Source organism: Aythya fuligula, chromosome 12 (assembly GCF_009819795.1).
Source record: "Aythya fuligula isolate bAytFul2 chromosome 12, bAytFul2.pri, whole genome shotgun sequence".
NCBI lineage: Eukaryota > Metazoa > Chordata > Aves > Anseriformes > Anatidae > Aythya > Aythya fuligula.
The window spans coordinates 19,042,247-19,060,299 of NC_045570.1; the positions used below are offsets into that span (position 1 = coordinate 19,042,247).

The 18,053-nt window shown below is 61.9% G+C and overlaps 1 protein-coding gene across 3 annotated transcripts; it reads right to left on the minus strand.

Annotated features, from left to right (window-relative positions):
* Window positions 1-1,869: 1,869 nt before the first annotated feature.
* KIAA0513 (KIAA0513 ortholog) lies at window positions 1,870-14,366 on the minus strand. 3 transcript variants are annotated; one of them, XM_032195680.1, is made up of 13 exons: window positions 14,321-14,366; window positions 8,092-8,531; window positions 7,623-7,722; window positions 7,192-7,265; window positions 7,017-7,087; window positions 6,705-6,912; window positions 6,382-6,422; window positions 6,012-6,090; window positions 5,735-5,812; window positions 4,778-4,807; window positions 2,688-2,768; window positions 2,326-2,420; window positions 1,870-2,233 (listed from the first exon to the last, which is right to left on the minus strand). In XM_032195680.1, exons 2-13 carry the CDS (start codon window positions 8,418-8,420, stop codon window positions 2,184-2,186), a joined length of 1,236 nt encoding a protein of 411 aa, XP_032051571.1. In that variant the 5' UTR covers window positions 8,421-8,531; window positions 14,321-14,366; the 3' UTR covers window positions 1,870-2,183. The 3 variants fall into 3 exon arrangements, with proteins under 3 accessions (XP_032051571.1, XP_032051570.1, XP_032051572.1); XM_032195679.1 differs by lacking the exon at window positions 14,321-14,366 and adding an exon at window positions 11,822-11,943; XM_032195681.1 differs by lacking the exons at window positions 4,778-4,807; window positions 14,321-14,366 and adding an exon at window positions 11,822-11,943.
* Between the last annotated feature and the right edge of the window lie 3,687 nt (window positions 14,367-18,053).

The window sequence follows — 18,053 nt, forward strand, 5'->3', positions numbered from 1 at the left end:
AAGCCGAGCTGGGGAAGGCAGCCAGGACCGTGCGGATGCGCAGGCGGCGGGGAGAGGAGCCGGAGGATTAAAGCTCAGGGCTGAGCAAGGACAATTTGGGGCAATTTATCCCAGTTTCCCTCTCACCCCATTATTTTTCACGCAGTCCCAGTCGGGATGGGTTTAAGGACGTCACCCCACTCCACCCCCAGCCTTGAAATGTCTCGGGTAAATCAATAAACCCAGAGCCTGCAGGCACCCAGGAGCGAGAGGGTCTTGACAGGTTTATGGTCTTGGGGGTTGGGGGGGGGGAGAATATCTCATTTATTTATTTATTTATTAGAAAAATACACATGCAAATAATATATTTTTCACTGCTGAACTTTTTTTTTTTACATTGGAAAAAAAAAAATAAACACAGCGGGACTGAGGGGAGACCCGAGTGGAGACGCGCCCCCACCTCTCCTCTCCATCAGGCGCAAAGTGCAAACCCTGGGGCAGCGACTCGCCCTACAAACACCCTTCTGGGGATCCCTGCCCAGGTCCTGGGGCTGGGGACGGCCAGCAAGCCAGGGAAAGCAGCGCTGGGACTGATCCTGCCTCAGACCCAGCACGGAGCAGAGCCCAGCCCCATAATTACGGGTGCCCAAGCCCCAAAATCCCAGCAGGGAAAATCAAACCGCAGCCCCCTCGCCGCACCCCGGTGAGAGCAAGGAAATGCCACTGGGGACACAGAGCTACGGGGAAAAACCCTGCTCCTACGGGACACAGCACGGGGAAACCTGCACCAGCAGCCCCTTGAAACCCATTCCCGTGGGACCCCAATGTTTGAGGGCAGTTTTGGGGTGAGCCCAAGCTCAGGATCCCCGGAGCGAAGCGGCGCTGTGGCCGCGTCCCCGAACTGCCCGCAGCAGCCGTGCCAAGGAGGCTCTGGGCAGAACCTGCCGGGCTGCATACCAGGCAGCTGCAGTCACCGGAGCAGAGCAGGAGACGTGTTTGGACGGGGCTCTTTGGGGTGCGGCGGTCCCAAAGGCTATTCCGGGTGTGATGGGGAAGGGAAAGGGTCGGGGGAGGCGCAGCCGGTGCGGGGCTGTTGGCTCAGCCCTCGGGGAAACACCACAAGCCCTCGGCTGCCCCGGTGCTGGAGGTCACAGCAGGGTGTGGGGTGAAGGGAAAAGCAAACACAGCAAATCTGAGCGGAAAAACCCTACAGGGAACCCCCCAGCTGCTGCTTGTGTCCCCCCAAACAGCCTGGCACCGAGCACCGCTGCCCCCTCGCCCTGCGCTCGTGCCTGAGGCCATGGCTGGTGTCCTGCGGGTGGAGGCTGATGGTGTGGCACAAATGCTGTTTGCTCTCCATGCACAGGGCCATATAGGGACTGTAGGGTGGTTTTCCCAAGAGAAAAGTTTCCCCACACCTCCCAGGGAACCTTACACAGCGAGGGAAGCCACCAGTGCCACCCCGCTGTGCAGCGCAGCACAACCTCCTGCCCGCCCCGAGCAGCCCCTCCTGCCGTGCCCCGCACCCCAAATCCCTGGACAAAAAGCACCTCAAGTGCCCAAAAACCCCTAATTCCTTTAACAGCCCCCTGGAACAAGGTGCTGCCAACCTGGTGCCTCGCTGCGGGGGGATGCAGGAGGCTCGCAGCCTCGTTTCCTCCGGATTTTCCACCATCCACACCAGCCTCGAGAAGGCATCGAGCAGCAAACGCATTCAGCAGCTCCTCACCCCACAACATTTTGCTCCAGACCCCGCTGCTACGAGCACTGAAGCCCCCAAGCAGCATTTTGGAGGGGGCTGAGGACACAGCAATGAAGTCCCCAGGCACAGGGGGGCTGCAGCAGCTGCTTTCTTTTTCATCTTGCTTTCTCTCTTGTATTATTATTATTTTTTTTTTAGGCTTTTTTTGTTTGTTTCTCCCTTTGTCCGCTTGTTTTTACCCGACAAAAACCCCACTTCTGGGTCCGCCTGCTCCGAAAACAGACGCGGGAGGCTCCGGCGAGGGACGGGGGCTGTTTGGCTCCTACTTCTACGGGCTGCCCACGGCGCAGCTCTAAGGGTTGGTGGATGCTCATGCAGGTGGGGGGCAGCTCTGTGAGTGCGTGCGCGACCCCCGAGCAGCCCAGATTCATTCGGGGCCCCTTTTTCTCCCCAACTGCTCCGGCCGCCGTCTCGCTGCCGCTGTGCCGTGCCGGCCGGGCGGCTACTCGGTGGCCATCTGCTCGATGTGGTCGCTCAGCAGCTTGTATTGCTCTGGGGAGGAGAAGGAAAGAGGAGCTGGGGTGGTGCCGGAGCGTCCCAGCGAGGCCAGCGGGTGTCTCCCCGCCCCTAAATCCCACCCCTACCTTCGTCCAAGTTGCCGATCGTCGCCTGCTTCTTGAGGAAGTCGCTGCAGAGCTTCTTGTTGAGGCCGAACGCCAGCATGTTGTGGATGAAGGTGCTGAGGAAGGGCGGAGATGCTCGGCGAGGGCAGGGCCAGGCTGCCCTTCCTCCCTCCCTCCCTCCCCGCCACCCTCCTCTTCCTCCCCGGCTGCCGGCTGATGATGCTCGGGCGCGCGACAACGCAAAGGGCAGGAGCCGGTCCCAGCAAGGAGCACCGAGGATGCTCTGCCCCATTTCCCCACCACACGGGATGTCCCCGAGGGAGGGGACAGCGTCCCACCACCCTTGCCAAGGACCCACGGCGCTGTCCCCGCGCCCCGCTCACCCCAGCTGCCCGAAGGTGATGTTCTCATTGAAGCGCAGGCTGTCGTCCCGCTCCTCCTGCGTCATGTGGCACCACTTCTCCCTGCAAGGAACGAGCCCCTTTGGCACCACCGACCCCCCCGAACCCCCTGCATCCCCCTCTCCGTGTCACCAAGGGCACGGGGACACCTCCGGGCCCGCTGGCTGCCGGAGCGCGCCCCGTGCTGGATGGGCTCAGGTGCGCACGCCTCCACCCAACCTGTTATTTTGGGGCAAAAGAAGAGGTACCCGGGGACGAGGTCCTCTTCAGCTAGGAAATAGCACGGCCACTCCAGCACCGAGCTCGCGTCGCACTCGTGGTGCCTTCATTTTGGGATGGGAGGGTGAGCAGGGGGCTTGCAGGGCCAAAATCCTGGAGCAGCCCCACCTGCAGCACCTCTCCCCCCAGTGCCGTGGGGTTTCCAGCTCCCAGAGCGCCCCAAAAAGCTGCTCCCCAAACACCCCCACCCCTCTGCAGTGCTGCAGGAGGGTTTTTGTACCCCTCGTACCTGTCCCCATCCCATCCCCGCTCAGCAGCTGAAGCCAGGTCCCCAAATCACAGCACATCCCCAAATCCTCGAGGGTGCCCCAGCTCTGCCGCGCCCCCCGGCAAACGCACCCGGAGCATCATCTCCTTAAAGAAAAGGGGGGTTTGAAAGGACGGGGGTCCCGCTGGGGGGGCTCTGGGGCAGAAAGTCATGCTGAGAAGGGCAGCAGGGGCACCGCGGCGGGGCTCAGGCGGTGCCGGCACAGCGCAGTGCATGCGCCCTGGGGAAAGCCCAGCTCCAGGGGGAAGCCAGCCCCCCGCCGAGAAACCAGGTGAGGGGACAGGCAGGGAAAAGAGGAAAGGCAAGGAGAAACAGGGACAGAAGAAATATATAAATGTGGAGGAGGAGGAGGAGGAGGAGGAGGAGGAGGAGAGCAGGAGCGGACCGAGCAGGAGCGCACGCCGAGCGGGACCGAGGTGCTGCCAGGTGGGAATGGCCCCCAGGGAGAGGGATAGGGGAGATTGAGCAAAATTTTGTTGCTGAAACTGGAAAAGGATGAGAGATTCACCCAAAGGTTGAGAGATTCACCCAGCCTGCCACCAAAGCCAGCCCAACCCCGGCCTCAGAAAGCTGCTGAGCTGAGCCTTTGGTCACAGCGGCTGAGCCGGGTATTGGGACAGCTCTGGAAGCACATATGGGATGTTTTAAATGATCTTTTTAAAGTAGTTTCTCCAAGATAAAGCTAACAACAGCAAACAAAAAATAAAAAGAAATCAAATTCAGCGCTGGAGGCTGAAAAGAAAGCAGAAGAATCAGATTGAGGGGCTTTGAGATCTGGCAAAGGAACTTCACAGATCTCACTGGCCCGCTGTGAGAAGCAGCAGGTCTGAAACTTTTTTTCCTGCCTTTTTATGTTTTGTTTTGTGTTGTTTTTTTTTTTTTTTTTTTTTTTTCTTTTTTTGCTGTGCTGGCCCAGGGAAGCCTCTCAGCCCCTTCAGGGGTTGCCCCCTGCCAGCTCCTGCCCAGGAGACCCCCGGGATGTGCCCTGGGCTCGCACCCACCGGGCTGGCAGGGCTCAGCCTCGCTCGCCCCCAGCGGCACTGCGGCTCCCCAGGCTTTATCCAAGCAAAATCGGAGCCACCCAGCACCTGTGCACGCCTTCGGCATGTGGACATCCCCCTGCCCTCACCCTCCTGCTGCTGCCATGGCCCGGGGCCCTTCGTTTTTGGGATCAGCTGCTGCAGACACCCCGATCCCAGCACCCAGCGCCCGGCTCTGATCTGAGTTTGCATCCCGGAGGCCGTGCTCCTGTTAGCAACGCGCAGCCTCCTCTGCAGCGAGGGCAGATTTCCCCACACAGGGGGATGATTTTCCCCATTTTGTGCCCCAAACCTGCCCGGGACACAGCCCCTTTTCCGTGGCAGCTCCCCAGGGTCCCCAGCAGCAGGGGGTCCCCGGCTGCGGCGGCACAGCTCGCGTGGGGCCGGGTTTCTTCCCAAAAAGCAGCGTTCAGGAGAAAGCAGCCAGGCTGGGGAGGGGTTTGGGGCGAAGGCAAAGCGAGGAAGAAATGCGGGCGGGCACGCACCTCTTCTCCTCTTCCTCCCCAGCGTCCCCTCTGGAGCAGAAGCAGAAACGGGGCCGAGAAAAGTCGCGTGTTACGGGTCATGCAAGAGAGACGGGCGCAGGGCAAAGGGGGAGAAGAACAGACGGAGAGAGGGGGTTAGAGGCGGAGGGAGGGGAAAAAGAGAGAAAAAAAGGAGTTTAGTGCTGTCGCCTTCCCTCCCCACCCCGGCCCCTGCCCTCCCTCCCCAGGGGAGAAACCTCCTCCTGCAGGGCAGGACACGGCCACCAAGGCACCGCCGAGCGCCCCGCGGCCCCTTGCCGTGGCCAGACACCAAACCTGGCACCCCAAACCCAGCCTGCAGGGTGCCAGCCCCCTGGGGGCTCAACCCCCAGCCCCGTTCCCCCTGTGGCCACCACCTCTCAGCCCCCCCGAGGTGCTCGGAGGTCCCCGGGGAGCTCTCCCAAAGCTCCTTCCTTCACCGGGCTCAGCCCTGGGATTAATTGAGGAAGAGACATTTGCTGCTGCTAATTTGGGGCTTAATCGAAGCAAATGTGGTTCCAGCTGCGTCGCCGCTCGACAGCTTCTTTTTTTTTTTTTTTTTTTCTGGTCGTTTTGGGGAAGGAAAGCAAAAAAAAAGAGGAGAGAGATGGAGCCGGCCGAGCATCCCGAGGGGTTGTCGTGGTCGGGGATTGGGGCCAGGAGGGCTGGCTGCTCCCTGGTCTGCCTTCACTGCTGGGAAAGGGGCTGCCAAAACGCTGGGTGCTCCACGCCTGCCCCCTGCACGGCCCCCTTGGGGACACTGTGGGGACCAGGGCGTCCCCTCCCCTGGCTCAGGAGCTGCTGGCAGGACGAGCCGCAGCAGGCTGAACCCCGCCTGGGCTATCCAAGCCTTCCTTCGGGGAACAAAGATGCAAAACGAGCTGGAAAACCTCCCCATCCCCATCCTTAGGAGTTTTTTTTTGGGGTGGAGGGTCCTACCTGGTGGTGGGGGAGCGCTTCCTGCGCTCGCAGTGCACGGCGTCGAAGAAGGCGGCGTTCCAGAAGCGCAGGTTGTGCCTGCGGGGAGGGACGGGGCATCAGTGGGGCCACCCCACATCCTTCCCCCATTTCCCTCCCATCCCATCCCATCCCAAGGGCTGGGAGGTGTTGAAACGAATCCGGCGAATTTGGCCCCGTTTTGGGGGAAACCCCCGCGCTGCCCATCCCGCGGGCAAACGGGCAAAGGCGGGCACGAGCCAGCCGGCCCCAGCTTTACCAGATGGGCTGCTGCTTGAGGTGCATGTACAGGTAGATCTTCTCCCCTTTCTTCTCCTCCTCCGGGCTCTGCACGGAAACTGTGGGGACAGGGCAGTCACGCCGGGTGGCACCCCCCGCCCCACCATGCCATAAAACCCTGCGTGTCCCCCCCTCGGTGCCCGATGGCACGGTTTGTGAGCCCCTGGCTGCGTTTTGGGGGCAGGAATTAGCCCTGATATGGGACACGGCTGTCCCAGGAGGGTGCTGGGGCACTTTGGAGCCCCTTTGGGGCACTCTGGGACAGACAGCTCCGTCCTCTGCCCACCCCACAGCTTCCAGCCCTCGCCCCGGGGGTGCTGTCGCCGTTCCGCAGCTCTGCCTCCACTCACCCGTCTTCTTCAGCCTCTCCTTCGGCCTGTCCTCACCCTCGCTGCGGCACAGAAACCAGCGTCAGCCCCCGAGAAAAGCAGCCAGAGGAGCAGAGCCCTGCACCCAGGCCACGCGGGAGACCCCAAAAGCGGTGCCACCGCCCCCTGAACCCACGTACCCCCATCCCCGTGAGGACGCGGGGCTCCCAGGCCACCGGGTGCCCGGCGCCCAGCGTAAAAACCCACGGGACCATGCCCCAAACCCCCTCCCCGTGGCCACTACGACCCCACCTCGGGTGTCCCTCCGCCTCCCCGGGCCCCCTGCCCGCCCCGGGGGTACCCACTGGCTTTTTCTGGCCGCGGGACCCTTCAGCTTGGTCTCCAGGCCCCCGAAGAAGCCCTTGACGTTCTCCGTCCTGGCCGAGGTGTTCTTCAGCAGCCTCTCGGCGATGTCCTTCTTCTCGGCCAGCCAGCTGTTGGCCGACCTCAGGTAGGAGTCGATGCTGCCCGTGGGCTTCTCCTTGGCCTCCAGGGGCAACGCGTGGCTCTTCCCTGGGGGGGTAACACCACCGGGGGCTCAGCCTCCACCTCCAAAGAGCGGGCAGCGGGCTCGGCACCCACACCCGAAGCACTTGGCACCCGTGGGTGCCCCTCACCGATGTAGAAGTAGGTGAAGCACATGGTCATCAGGTTCTTGGCGGGGCTGAAGTCGTCCATCTGGTGGCACCTGGAGCGGAGCGGGGATTTGAGGAGGACACCCAGCGATGGCACCAGGTGGCTCTGATCTCGGGGGGGGGATGACAGCGAAGCCGAAATCCCCCCGGGACTTACTCAAAGAGCACGAGGGCGAAAGACTGCATGAGGCGGTAGAAGGTCGGCTCCGACACGCACTTGGAGTTGCAGCGCTGCGGGCACAAGCGGGGTTGGGTTTGGCACGGGCGGCTTCAGCCCCCCAAATCCCGGCGCAGGGAGGTGGGCAGAAAGCTCAGACAGCGCGGTGTGCACCTCGGCTTTGGTTTGGGAGGGAGGGAGCGGGGAGTTTCTGGGTGCTGATTGCGTTTGGCTCCAAGGCGAGCAGGCGGCTCCTCTCCCACCTCGCACCGATCGTGCGTCTGAGATGGGTTTATTCACTCTGCACTGAAAGTCCTCCCTTTCCCCAATTTCCTGCCCTCCAAAAACACAGCTCCGGGGCACCGACAGATCCCCCAGGACTCGGCTTTCTGCCCAAGCCCCCGGCACGCGCGGCTCCCCTGCCCCCTCACCTGGGCGCTGACGTATCTCGCGAACCATTCCCTGCCCTTCCCGTCCTCGCCGCTGCACAGCTCCCCAAACCTGGCCTTCTCCTCCTGGTCCAGATCCTCTCTGAAACGGGAAAAGGGGGAAATAAAAACCATCAGAGCTGAGGGCGTGCCCGGCACCCCCTGCACGGCAGGGTGACGGCTCAGCTCCCACCCAGCACCCTTTTGGCAGCGTCCTGGCACAAGGGGCCGGCACGGGGCGCATCCTTTTTGCCATCCTCCCACTCACGCTGCTCTTTTCTCCCCCCCAGGCAGGAGGCAGGCCAAAAGGGAGGAGGGAGAAGAAAAAAACCACAACAGCCAGAGGAGAAGCTGAGCAGCAGAGACAGCCGCTCAGCCCCCGAGCTGAGCCAAGCGCCCCTGCTGCTCCTCACGCTCGCTGTGCGCCGAGCCGCGGCGAGGGGCCCCGGGGGCTGTTCCCCTTCTCCCTCACCCCCCGGAGAAGATTTTCTCCACGTAGTGCCGCATGAAATCCCGGCGCTCGGCCGTCGCCTCGTCCCTGGCCGACTCGGTGCTCTGGCTGGAGGAGAAGGACTCGGCGGAGGACGAGCGGCGGCGGCCGCCCCAGCGCGTTGGCGAGCCGCCCGCCTCGTGGTCGCTGTCCGCAGACTCGGTGGCATCGCTCTCCTCCCCGGCCACGTCCCCCACGTGCCCGTTGCCGCTGGGGACATCCCCGGGAGAAGGCTCCGAGGGGGCACGGGTGGGTGTTTCGGTGTCGAAGTCGATGAGGTTCCCTACGGGCACCTCCAGGGGGGCCTCCATGGCTGTCGCGGGGAGGGGGTGGTGGTGGTCGGATCGGCTGGGTGCTCGTCCTCTTGTTCCTCAGCGGGGTGTGGAGGCCATCGCCGATGGGGACGGGTTACCGCGGGGCATCTGAGGGACGGGGGAAGGACCAGAGTGAGGGGACGACCCCAGGAACCAGCAGGGAGAGGAGCCCCCAGGTCCCCAGGGTGCCCATCAGCAGCTGTAAGGGACAGGACAGGGGCACCCCGGGTGGCCAGAGGGGGCTGCTCCCCATCCCACAGAAACGGTAAAGCCCCCGTGGTGCTCACGTGCTCCCCACACCCTTTAGGAGGGTTTTTCATCCTTTAGCCCAGAAAAGAGGCAACGTGAGCCTCTGGGACGTGACATCTCGCGGCTTGATGGGTGAAACTGGGCCGGCACAAGCCAGCAGGCAGCAAACACGCTCGTCATCACCCCCGGAGCCTCATCCCTGGAGAAGACTCCGGCCCCTTTGGGGCGAGGGGATGCTGGCCACAGCCTCTGCTACCGGCCCCCGGGGGCAGGAGAACCCAAATCCCTGCTCTCCAACCCTCCCTGATGTTGGCACCGGTGTCTCCGTGCCCCAGGACCCAGGAGGAGCTGCAAGGACACTGCTGCAGGCAGCAAACCAGCGGCAGCATCGTCCTCCCAGGGCAGCAGAGCAGGCGTTGCCAAAAAAAACCAGCTGGCCGCTTGCCTGCCTCATCCATCCACCCCCAGCCCGGCCTCCCGGGGCATCCGCAACGTCCTTTCTGCACGGATGGAGCCGAGACCTCCTCGAGAGGTCGTCCAGAGCCTTGTTTTGTCCCCAAAGTCTCCTCCCTTCGTCCCCAAGCCGTGCCAGGAGTGTGCAGCAGGCGGGTGGCACCACTGCCACTGCCAGCCCCTGCGCAGGCTCCAGGAGCTGGCTTTTCCTCTAAAACACATGGATTTATTTTTTTTCCTGGCATCCTCATCACGCACAGACCCTGGCCCTCCAGCAGGGAGAATTTGGGGTGCGATCTGAGCAATGTCCAGGACTCACAGCGGGTACCTGCAGCTCACGAGCTCAGCGGGGACCTGCCCGGGGCTGCAGGTGGCACTGGGAGCCCCTCTCTGCTCCAGGACATCCAAAAGGCTTTAACCACGCTCTCAGCAGCCCGTGATTAAACACTGCCACCCAACCAAGGGCACAAAGGGTGCTTTAAGGTGCCGGGTGCCCATCCTGCTTCTCCCAGCCCCCCAGAAGAGCTCCAGGAGCCCAAAGGCCTCCCCGTGCCCGCTGCGCAGCGCTGCCACTGCTCTGCACAACGGATCTGGGAGGAAAACAGCCAAAATAGGGACCAAAACCCCAGCTCCCATCACCGTCACACACAGCCTGGGGCCTCACTCTCCTATAAAAGCCATTACTGCTTTGATTCGGGGAGCAGAAGGGATAAAAAGAGGCCTTGGGGCTGCTCAGGAGCACTGCAACAGCTCAAAGAGGCATCACCCAGCTCCGGCAGCCCCCAGGCTCTTTGCTCACCCAGCTCGGCCAGGCAGGCGAGGCAGACCGCAGCCTTCCTCCCAGCGAGCATCCTCCAGCACATCCCTATCCCCCAGGGGCAGCTGGCACACGTTTAATCTGCATCTCCCCATGGGCACAGCAGCCAGGGAGCACCACAACCAAGAAAAAGCTGTCCGGGGGAGGGTTGCAGGCGCAGAAAGGCAGCTCCAGGAGCTGTCCCTCCTTCCAGGAGCCATCCCAAGGCACGGATCTGCTCGGCTGGATTTCTGGAGGAGGAGGAAAAGGGGGAGCTTTCCCGAGAGATTTGGGCTCGCCAGCGTGAGCAGCGTTTAAGGAGGGGAGGTTAACGCCTGGCTCCGGCTGCGAGGGGCAGGGGAATTGGAAGAAGGTGCTTCCTGCAGGAAATATCCTGAATTTATCCTGAATTTTAAATTTTAAAAAGGTTGGAAGCTTGTGACTTGTCCCCCACACCTCTTGGAAGCTGTCTGACATTTCGCACCGCTCCTCGCCCCCAGCCTGCTCCCAGCGCATCCTTCCTGGCCGGGACCACCCAACCTGGGTGTGCAGCCAAATTCCTTCACCCCCTAAAAAAAAAAATGAAGAAATGGCACGCCAGGAGAGAGAAAACCAGCCCCAGAGCCTCACCGAGGCTGCCGGTGCTCCCGCCGAGGGAGCGATGCTCTCCCATGGGCAGGAGCCTCTGCTCCTAGTGGGAAACTTCCAGCTCAATGCTGTCATTAAATTGGAAACCCTCTGCCTGCCCTCTTGGAGCCACGGGGACGTGTTCCTGGGGTCCCTCTGCTCCCAAAAGCTCAAGGAGGGAGCTCGGGAAGCCGCTGGGGACTCCCAGCCCATCTGCACCCCGCACCGGGGTGAAGGGGAAAGACAGGAGGAAATATTTTGGCACTGCTCAGCCCTGGCACTTTTCCACGCTGCAGCCCATCGGGGACCTGCATTAGGGTCCCAGCTGCCCCCCGCAGCGCACCCCGAGCCCAGCAGGCAGCCAAAATGGGGGTGTCCTGCATTAGGGTGTCCCAGAACTGGGTGTCCCGGAGCCGGGTGTCCCAGCTGGGCTGCGGGAAGGTGCCGTGGCCAAAAAGCTTGGCTCCTGCCAAGGAAAGCTCCCGGTGCTGTAAGGGAACGTCCTGTTTCCTCCTGGGAACTGGTCGGTCCTGCTCAGCCCCGCTCACGCCCCCGTAGCCCCAAGCAAACCACAAAATGCCCCGCAAATGCCCCAGATCCGGGGGGCCTCCTCCCAAAGTGGCCCGGGGATATTTCCAGGCGCAGACCCCTCCTCGCTGAAACAAACCTGGGACTCGCCAGAGCCCAAACTCCCCCTCCCCGAGCTCGGCTCCCCGTGCGGGCAGCAAGGACAGGGGCTGTGTTATCGGGGTTTAATCCTGCCCCGTCCTTGCCCAGCCCCTTTGCTGGGCTCCCTTTTTTGCGCCTGGCTCCCCAAAACCCCCTCGCTCAGCTTGGGACCCCAAACTGCCCCAGGGACCCCAAAATCCCCGCTCGCCCCGCTGCCTCCGGGCACCAGGCGGCAGCTCCCCGGGGCTTTGATGCTTCGGGAGGGGGATTAAATGTCTCCTGAGCAGCCCTTGCCTTGCACCTAAGGCAGCCTTTTGTGCCCAGCAGCGGCTCCAGCTCTAACTCAGCACAGCACAGCTCCCACCCCATGAAAAGGGCACCCAGGACATCCCCCCCCCCATGCACGCACACCCCAGGGAGCCCCAAAACGGAGCCATCCACCCCACAACCCCCATTTCCAGCCCCTCACCCGGCACACAACGGGGGAACACGATGGCTTAAACCCTCCTCACATCACCCCAACGAGGCCTGTCCTCGCAGGGGGTCTCAGCAGAGCTGCCCCCACCCCAGCTTGCATCCTCCCCCCAAAAATAAATCGCTTTACCTGCGCCCAGGAGCAGCGTCACATCGCCCGGGGTGAGCAGCATCGGCGTGGTGGGCACCTTGGGCACGATGCGGGGCCCGAGGGGCTCACGCATGCCCCGTCCCTGTCCCCATCCCCGTCCCCGTCCCCATTCTCTACCCCCCCCCCGGCCGCCCACGCAGGCACGCACACAGCGCAGCGGCTGCTGCGGCGCCGGCTGGGAGGAAGAGGAAGGAAGCAAGGAAGGAAGGAAGGAGGGAAGGAAGAGCCCTTTGTGCAATTTCGCCACGGTTCACGGCTCCCCCACAGCCGCCCCGGCCCCCTCCCCGTGCCCTGCGGTGGGCACCCTACAAACAGGACCCCCCCACGCTGCTCGCCCCCCCCCCAGCTTCTCCATACACGCAGCTATCCAAAATACGGAGCGTATAAATATAAATTCCTCCCCATCGAGGAGGGATTTCCCAACCCTTTCCATCCCCTTCAGCTGTTTTTTGGTGTCCCCCCCCCATTTTTCAAGCCCCTCCTGAGGGCTGTGAGCTGCCTGCTTCGCTCCTCCCCAGGGAAAAATAAAAATTGGAGGCAGGGGGAGAAAAGGAAAAGGGGGAGGAACCGGGGGAAAAGCAGCTTGAGGTGGGATGAGGCTGGAGCCCTGTGGGGTTGGGGTCCCCCCCCGCCTGCCCCTGCCCACGCTCAGTGACCCGGCCCCACTCCCCCCGACCCCTCCTGGTGTCTGCCCCGAGCACCAGGGGGGGGAAAATCCCCGGTGAGGGGTGGGGGACAGGGAATGGGTGACGTGGGACCCGTGGGAAGGGGGTCCCTGGTGGGGCGTTACGTGCCCAGGTGGCAATTTTGGGGTGCTCACAGCGGGGGGGGGATTCCCACACCCTAAAACTTCTCAGCCCTCGCATTGGGACCCCATCACCTGCCTGCAATGAGTTAAAGCATCCCCTGTTTTTGGGGGGGCAGCAAAATAAGGATCATCCCCCCTTGACGGAGACCACGGGGCCGGGACAAATTTCAGAGCTCAGCAGCAAGCCGAGAGCATCGCTAATTAGCGGTCCGCTGAGGGCGATGATTATAATTAACTCTGCCTTCGGAAATTGCAGGCGGCATGTAAAAACACGGCCCTATTTCCCTTCCCTCGCATCACCCCAGGGCTCCCCGGCACCCGCAGAGGGGCAGGGAGGAGGAAAAAGGAGCGGAGAGGAGGGGAAGGACCTCTCCATTTTGGGGAAGGGGCCCTTGGGCAAGCCCCGCTGCCTGCCCTCGAGGACATGGCACAAAGCACAGGGGAAGGTGGCGACAGCTCCGGAAAGGAGCCGAGGTTTTTGGGGCAGGATGTGATGCAAAATCCTGCTGCAGGGAACAGTGGGGCCGGAGGAAGCGCAGGGAGGAGCGCAGTGAGCTGGCACCGACAGCATCCGTGCTGCTCAAGGGCACAAAAACCCCAAATCCAGCCCTGCACGCAAACACCACGGGGCCAGGGCTGACCCCAAGCTGTGAGCCGAGCCCTATAGAAGAGGGGCAGCCCCTTAACCGTGGCCGTGCCCGTGTCCAGCCACAGCCGAGCAGCTCAGAAGCACGTGGCATGGAGAAAATCCCACAGCACTACGTGGTCATCCAAGCCCCGCTTTCATCTCACCTTCAAGATTTCACGGGCGAAGGGATTTGCTTCGGATTTGCAGGGCGAGGAGGCTGCCGGGTTCCTCGCACACGGCCATGCCCTTTCCCTCGGCACCCTCCCAGCGCCACGCAGCACCGCGGCGGCTCCGTCCCCTCTGTCCCCAGCCCAGGAGCACCTCCAGGAAGGGCTGTCACCGCACAGCCCTGCAAACCCAACCCCACAAAACCCAACCAACACCATAAAACGCCCCACAAGGTTGTGAGCTGGCTGCTAAACGCCCAAGGAAGCCATCCTGCCAGGCTGGCCCTCCGCAAATCCCTCCTAATCCAATCTCTGCTGGTGGCGGAGAGCCGGGCCCTCCCATGCTGAACGCCCCTGTTTGCACAGCGCTTGGGAAATCCCTCTCGTTTCCTTATTCCTGGCTGAATCACCGCCACGGAGCTTCCTGCTGCTCTCAGAGGGCTGGGGGAATGCAGGTGCCTCGGCACGCTGCGCTCCGCTGGCGTGGGGATGGAAATCTGGGGTTTGTACCAAATCTGAGAGAGCTGGAAGGTGCTGCGGGCCCCTGCTGGGTGGAAGGCATTGCTTCTTTCACCACCGCACGTTTTCCTCTGCTGGCACTTGTGTGTGTTTAAATTTCGGGCTTTTCTCTATCTCGTCGAGACAAAGCGCAAAAGATGGAGGGGGCAAGGCCTGCGCTGAGCTCCCGCTTGCGTGGTGATCACAGCTGGGATGCTGGAGATGAAAGGAGCCTGAAAATGCAGCAACGTGCCAGCAGCCCCTGCGATTTGGCACAGAGCAGTGCCCAGCACAGCTCTCCACACCTCATTTCAGGGGTGCTCAGCCCCCCAGGACCACCCTGTGGCTGCAAGGGGCACGGCCGCATCACCACTTACCTCCACGTGGAACCAGCAGCGGGCTGTCAGAGATGCACCATCCTCACCTCTGCCTTCTTTATGCAGGAAAAAGCCCCCACGAGTCCCCCGGGGCCCTCTCAGCTCCTGACCCCCTCCTGCACCACGTGCGTCGGACGGGCTCAGCGCCGCGCCAGGCGCACGCGAGGCAGGGCGGAGGCGTTGCTATCACCCCGCAGCCTCCCCATCACCCGAAGGGCACCCAAAATTGTGCCCTGGCAAGGAAGAGCAGCCAGAGCTGTTGGTAAAGCCCGGCCACTTCCAACACGAATCGCAGGAGCACGGCGAGGAGCAAACCCCTGGGAGCCGCGGGAGCGCAGAGCGCAAAGGTCGCGGCGGCGAGCGCCAGCTCAGCTCCCCGAGCCGCGGCGTCACGGGGCTGGGCAGGAGGCAGGGAGGCTCCCCAGGAGCTGGCTGCAAAGCCCCGGGGTGTTTGGGCACGCCACGGGCTCTTTGTGTCCCCCTGGACGCCGCTGGCAGCCGCAGCACCGAGGGGAAGGTGACCGAGGTGGCTCAAAGCCGGCAGCGTGGTGGAGAGGGCTATGGACAGGCTATTTTTTAATCACACTTTGATATTTCCCAGCAAACAGAGCTCAGCTGTGCTCTGAGTGGAATTGCCCATGAGTGTGGGGTCTCTGATGTGCCGTTTCTGTGAAAACGTGCTCGTTTTTTGTCTGCGTTTCCCATCTCAGAGGAGCTCAGGAGGCCCTGGCTTCGGCACAAGATGCAGACAGTCCTCTGGTTTTGGATAGAGAACAAAAAAAAAAGCAAAACAGGAAATTGCTCCATCCGCAGGGAACTGCATCCCTAATTGTTCTGCATTAAGAGCTTCCATACTCATGAGCACTATAACCAAGAAGAGAGAGCAGCAATTAAATTAACTCCAGGAGCCAAGGAAGGCGGCTTCGCCTCGGGCTCCTGCAGCCCTTGGCGATGGGACAGGGACGGGGACAGGGACAGCAGCCACCTTTTGAGCCCCATATCCACCTTTTGGGGGTGAAGATTCCTTCACATTCACCAAACTGATGCAAACCAACATCATTTTGCATGGTGCCCCCAGAAAACAATCTGAAAAGCAGAAAACAATCCAGGTGAGCTGGTGATGAAGCCCCCACCGGTGCCTTTCCATCTCCACGGGTGCCAGCCCCGACGCAAGGCACCGTGCGCCATGGCCGGGAGCTCCCCAAAGGGCTGTGTGCCATCCCCAGCACCCCTGCACCTTGATAACGCCAGGAACCAGCCCTGTGCCACCGAGGAGGTGACACCAGGAGCCAGCCCTGTGCCACCACCAAGGAGATGCCAACACCAGGAACCATCCTTGTGCCACTGAGGAGGTGCCAATGCCGGGTGCCAGCCCTGTGCCACCAAGGAGGTGACCTCCAGCAGCTCCCAGGCACATCCCCGAGCCAGCTGCCCTCTTGGAGGGCACCACGAGCATTTCACCCTCTCTTTGCAGGTCCCTGGGCCGTGGCCAGACCCCATGGTGCTGCTTTCCCCCCACCACCCCCAGAGGCGATGCCCCAGCACCCCCACGGCTCTGCCGTGTGTCCCTCATCGCCGTGCCGTGCCCCGGTCCTCATCTCCCGCTGCAGCACAAAGCACTTCCAAACCATTTCAGGGGGGAGGAGAATAATAAAAAAGGCAGCTTTATTTCTCCCTGACATTTAATAACCTTTATTGCCCGCTCAGCAGCAGTTTCCCACCCTGAGAGCCTGGTCACAGGCTGCTCCGGCTCGTTCCCAGCCTCGCCGCGAGCACCGAGCCCCTACAAAAAGGGGACGGGGCTGCAGCAGCCTCCGACCCGCTGCAAAGGGCGAGGGGAGAGCCTGTGGAGATTCACGGGAGGCAAAGGGAGGAATTAATGGTGCTGCAATTCCCACTGCCTCCATCGTTAGGAGAGGAAAACGCAGCCGAGCATCCGCACTGTAGCGCACGACGCGATTTGGTTTAAGTTTAATGTCGTTCCGGAGGAGCTGCTGAGGGTCTTGTGCTGTCAGCAGCACTACAGGGCACTGGCGAGGCAAAGGAGGGGATCTACAGTTAGTTATGGAAAGGGAAAAATAAAAAATAATAAAAAAAAAAAACACCCTGCGAGTGGCCGAGGCCCCTGAACTCACAGGTGCTATCGCCCTGCTAATAAAACAGCTGAAATCAGCTCGGTGTCTGGCTCCTTCAGCACAAGTGGCTTGGGGTGGGTGCCAGCCAGGTTTTCTCAGCGCCCACGCACTGATTTTACACCTCTCGCCTTGGCTGGTCCTGCACGGAGCCACCAGTGCTGCTGGAAAGGGTCTGGGGAGAGGGGTGGGGGGCTGCGGTCCCAGCTGGGATTGATCCTGTTGGCACCTCCCAGAGGTCTCTGGGTGCTGCAGGAATAAAGAAAAAAAAATATATATAAGAAAATAAATTAATAAATAATATTAAAAAAAAAAAAAAAAAAACAGGCCTGGCGGGCCCGTGCCGGATTACAGCAAAACTGCCAGGCGTTTTCTCCCCAGCTGGAACAAGGAAGAGATAAAATGGGCTTGCTCCAGAGCGCAGGCAAACAACACCTGCTTATCAGCACGTCAGCAGCCTCAAGGCTGTTGCAGGGCTTCAGGACAGGCTTTGTTCCCCCTGCGCTCACCTTCGGGTGCTGTTTTCGGCCCCTCTATTGTGCCAGGGCCATGCCACTGCCCTTGCCCTGTCTTGGAGTTTGGAAGGTGGCCAGAGCCCATGGAGCAGGGTCCTCCCCGGCTGCCAAACTCACAGCAAATTTTTGGTAAAACCCGAGATCATTTTAGTTAAAGCTGCAGATTTGGTTACAGCTGCTGGCCCTGCGCATGTCTCCAGCTGGAGGAGCGGGGAAATTGGCAGCAGGCACTGAACCAGGGGGGTGAAATGCATCCATCGAAGGGCATCGCAGAGTCATGAATGGGTAAGGTCAAAAGGGAGCTCTGAAATCCTCTCGTCTGACCCCATCATGGGCTGGGGGAAGCTGCGAGCAGGGGCTGGCCATGGCAGGGAGCTGCCGTGCCCTCGGTGCCAATTTGGGGCTGGGGAGGTGCCTTGGCATCCCAGGGGACCCTCGGAGGCACCCAAAGGGCACCTGCAAACAGACAGCGAGGGGTCTGCAGCGCCGTGGGGGTGCAGAGCTGGCTGATGGTGGCTCCTCTGTCCCCCAAGGTCACGGGGACTCGGCTGGGGAAAGCCACAGCTGCTCTGGCCGGGTGCTGGCGACAGCCCCGTGCAGCGGGGTCCCGCTGCCAGCACATCTGTGACACCTCCCCAGGATGGGGGACACCAGCTGCAGCCCTGCCGTCCCCCCCTCACATCCCCTTTCCAGAGCTCGTCAGCTGCAGTGCCCAAACCCGAGCACTGAATGCACCAAAAAGGAGGTTTTTTTGGTCATTAAACCCTGCAGAACTGTGGGGTCAGTAATTGAGGGTGATGAAGCCGCTCGGCGCGCATCCCGATCCCCGGCTCGCCTCATTTGAAGCCCGCCCCGCAGAACGATCCCTGCGCCTTCCTTCCCTCATATGGGGGAGATTATAGGGTTAGGCTTTGCCTGCCAGGCTCTAATTCCACCTCGGTGCCCCAGGCGAGGCAGCAGATGCAAAAGGAGCTGGGGTTGCCCAGGGGCTCTGCACCAGCTCGCTGGGCACCCAGCAAAGCCCGAACCAGCCGGGTCCCCCTTCCAAGGACGCCCTCCCCGCTGTTCCTGGGTCAGCACGTCCCA